Source organism: Gekko japonicus, unplaced genomic scaffold (assembly GCF_001447785.1).
Source record: "Gekko japonicus isolate JY-2015 unplaced genomic scaffold, Gekko_japonicus_V1.1 scaffold1481, whole genome shotgun sequence".
NCBI classification, from domain to species: Eukaryota; Metazoa; Chordata; class Lepidosauria; order Squamata; family Gekkonidae; genus Gekko; species Gekko japonicus.
Genome location: NW_015170326.1, coordinates 73627 through 74701, shown reverse-complemented (window position 1 = coordinate 74701; position 1075 = coordinate 73627). Strand labels below are relative to the sequence as shown.

Here is a 1075-nt window from a genome sequence, read left to right as displayed (position 1 = left end):
CCGCTTCAGCCGTCGGGAGTCTCCGCGGGCGGGCGGGCCGGGCGAGCCGTCGAGGGCGGCCCGCGTCTGATGCCCTGAGATGGCCTCGGAGCTGGCCATGAGCGCGGCCGACCTGCCCACCAGCCCGCTGGCCATCGAGTACGTCAACGACTTCGACCTGATGAAGTTCGAGGTGAAGAAGGAGCCGGCCGAGGCCGAGCGCTTCTGCCACCGCCTCCCGCCGCCGGGCTCGCTCTCCTCGACGCCCCTCAGCACGCCCTGCTCCTCCGTGCCTTCCTCGCCCAGCTTCTGCGCGCCCAGCCCCGGCGGACAGCCCGCCCCCGGCCTCGCCCACCCGGCCGCCGGCAACCCCGCGGGCGCGGCGGGCAAGGCGCAGCTGGAGGACCTCTACTGGATGTCCAGCTACCCGCAGCACCTCAACCCGGAGGCCCTCAACCTCACCCCGGAGGACGCCGTCGAGGCGCTCATCGGCAACCCCCACGGCCACCACCACCACCACCACGGCCACCACCACCACCACCACCAGGGCGCCTACGACGGCTTCCGCGGCGGCGGCCCCGGCGGGCAGCCCTTCCCGCCCGAGGAGCTGGCCCCGACGGCGGCGGCCGCCCACCACCCGCTCCACCACCACCACCACCACCACCTGGCGGGCGCCCACCACGCCCACCACCACCACCTGCGCCTGGAGGAGCGCTTCTCCGACGACCAGCTGGTCTCCATGTCGGTGCGGGAGCTCAACCGGCAGCTGCGCGGCTTCAGCAAGGAGGAGGTCATCCGCCTCAAGCAGAAGCGCCGCACCCTCAAGAACCGCGGCTACGCCCAGTCCTGCCGCTACAAGCGCGTCCAGCAGCGGCACATCCTGGAGAACGAGAAGTGCCAGCTGCAGGGCCAGGTCGAGCAGCTCAAGCAGGAGGTCGCCCGCCTCGCCAAGGAGCGCGACCTCTACAAGGAGAAGTACGAGAAGCTGGCCGGGCGCTCCTTCGCCGCCGCCCCCCGCGACGCCGCCCCTGCCCCGCCGCCCGGGGCCCCGGCCAAGAGCGCCGCCGACTTCTTCCTGTGACCCGACGGGCGCACC

General features: G+C 73.5%; 1 protein-coding gene across 1 annotated transcript; it reads left to right on the top strand.

The window, feature by feature from the left end:
* Window positions 1–44: 44 nt before the first annotated feature.
* On the top strand, window positions 45–1069 carry MAFA (v-maf avian musculoaponeurotic fibrosarcoma oncogene homolog A). The gene has a single exon (XM_015418108.1). The coding sequence runs from the start codon at window positions 80–82 to the stop codon at window positions 1058–1060; it is 981 nt and encodes a 326-aa protein (XP_015273594.1). The 5' UTR covers window positions 45–79; the 3' UTR covers window positions 1061–1069.
* The last annotated feature ends 6 nt before the right edge of the window (window positions 1070–1075 follow it).

Excerpts from the sequence above, each read along its gene's own strand:
- MAFA (XM_015418108.1), top strand. The coding sequence starts at position 80 with ATGGCCTCGGAGCTGGCCATGAGCGCGGCCGACCTGCCCACCAGCCCG.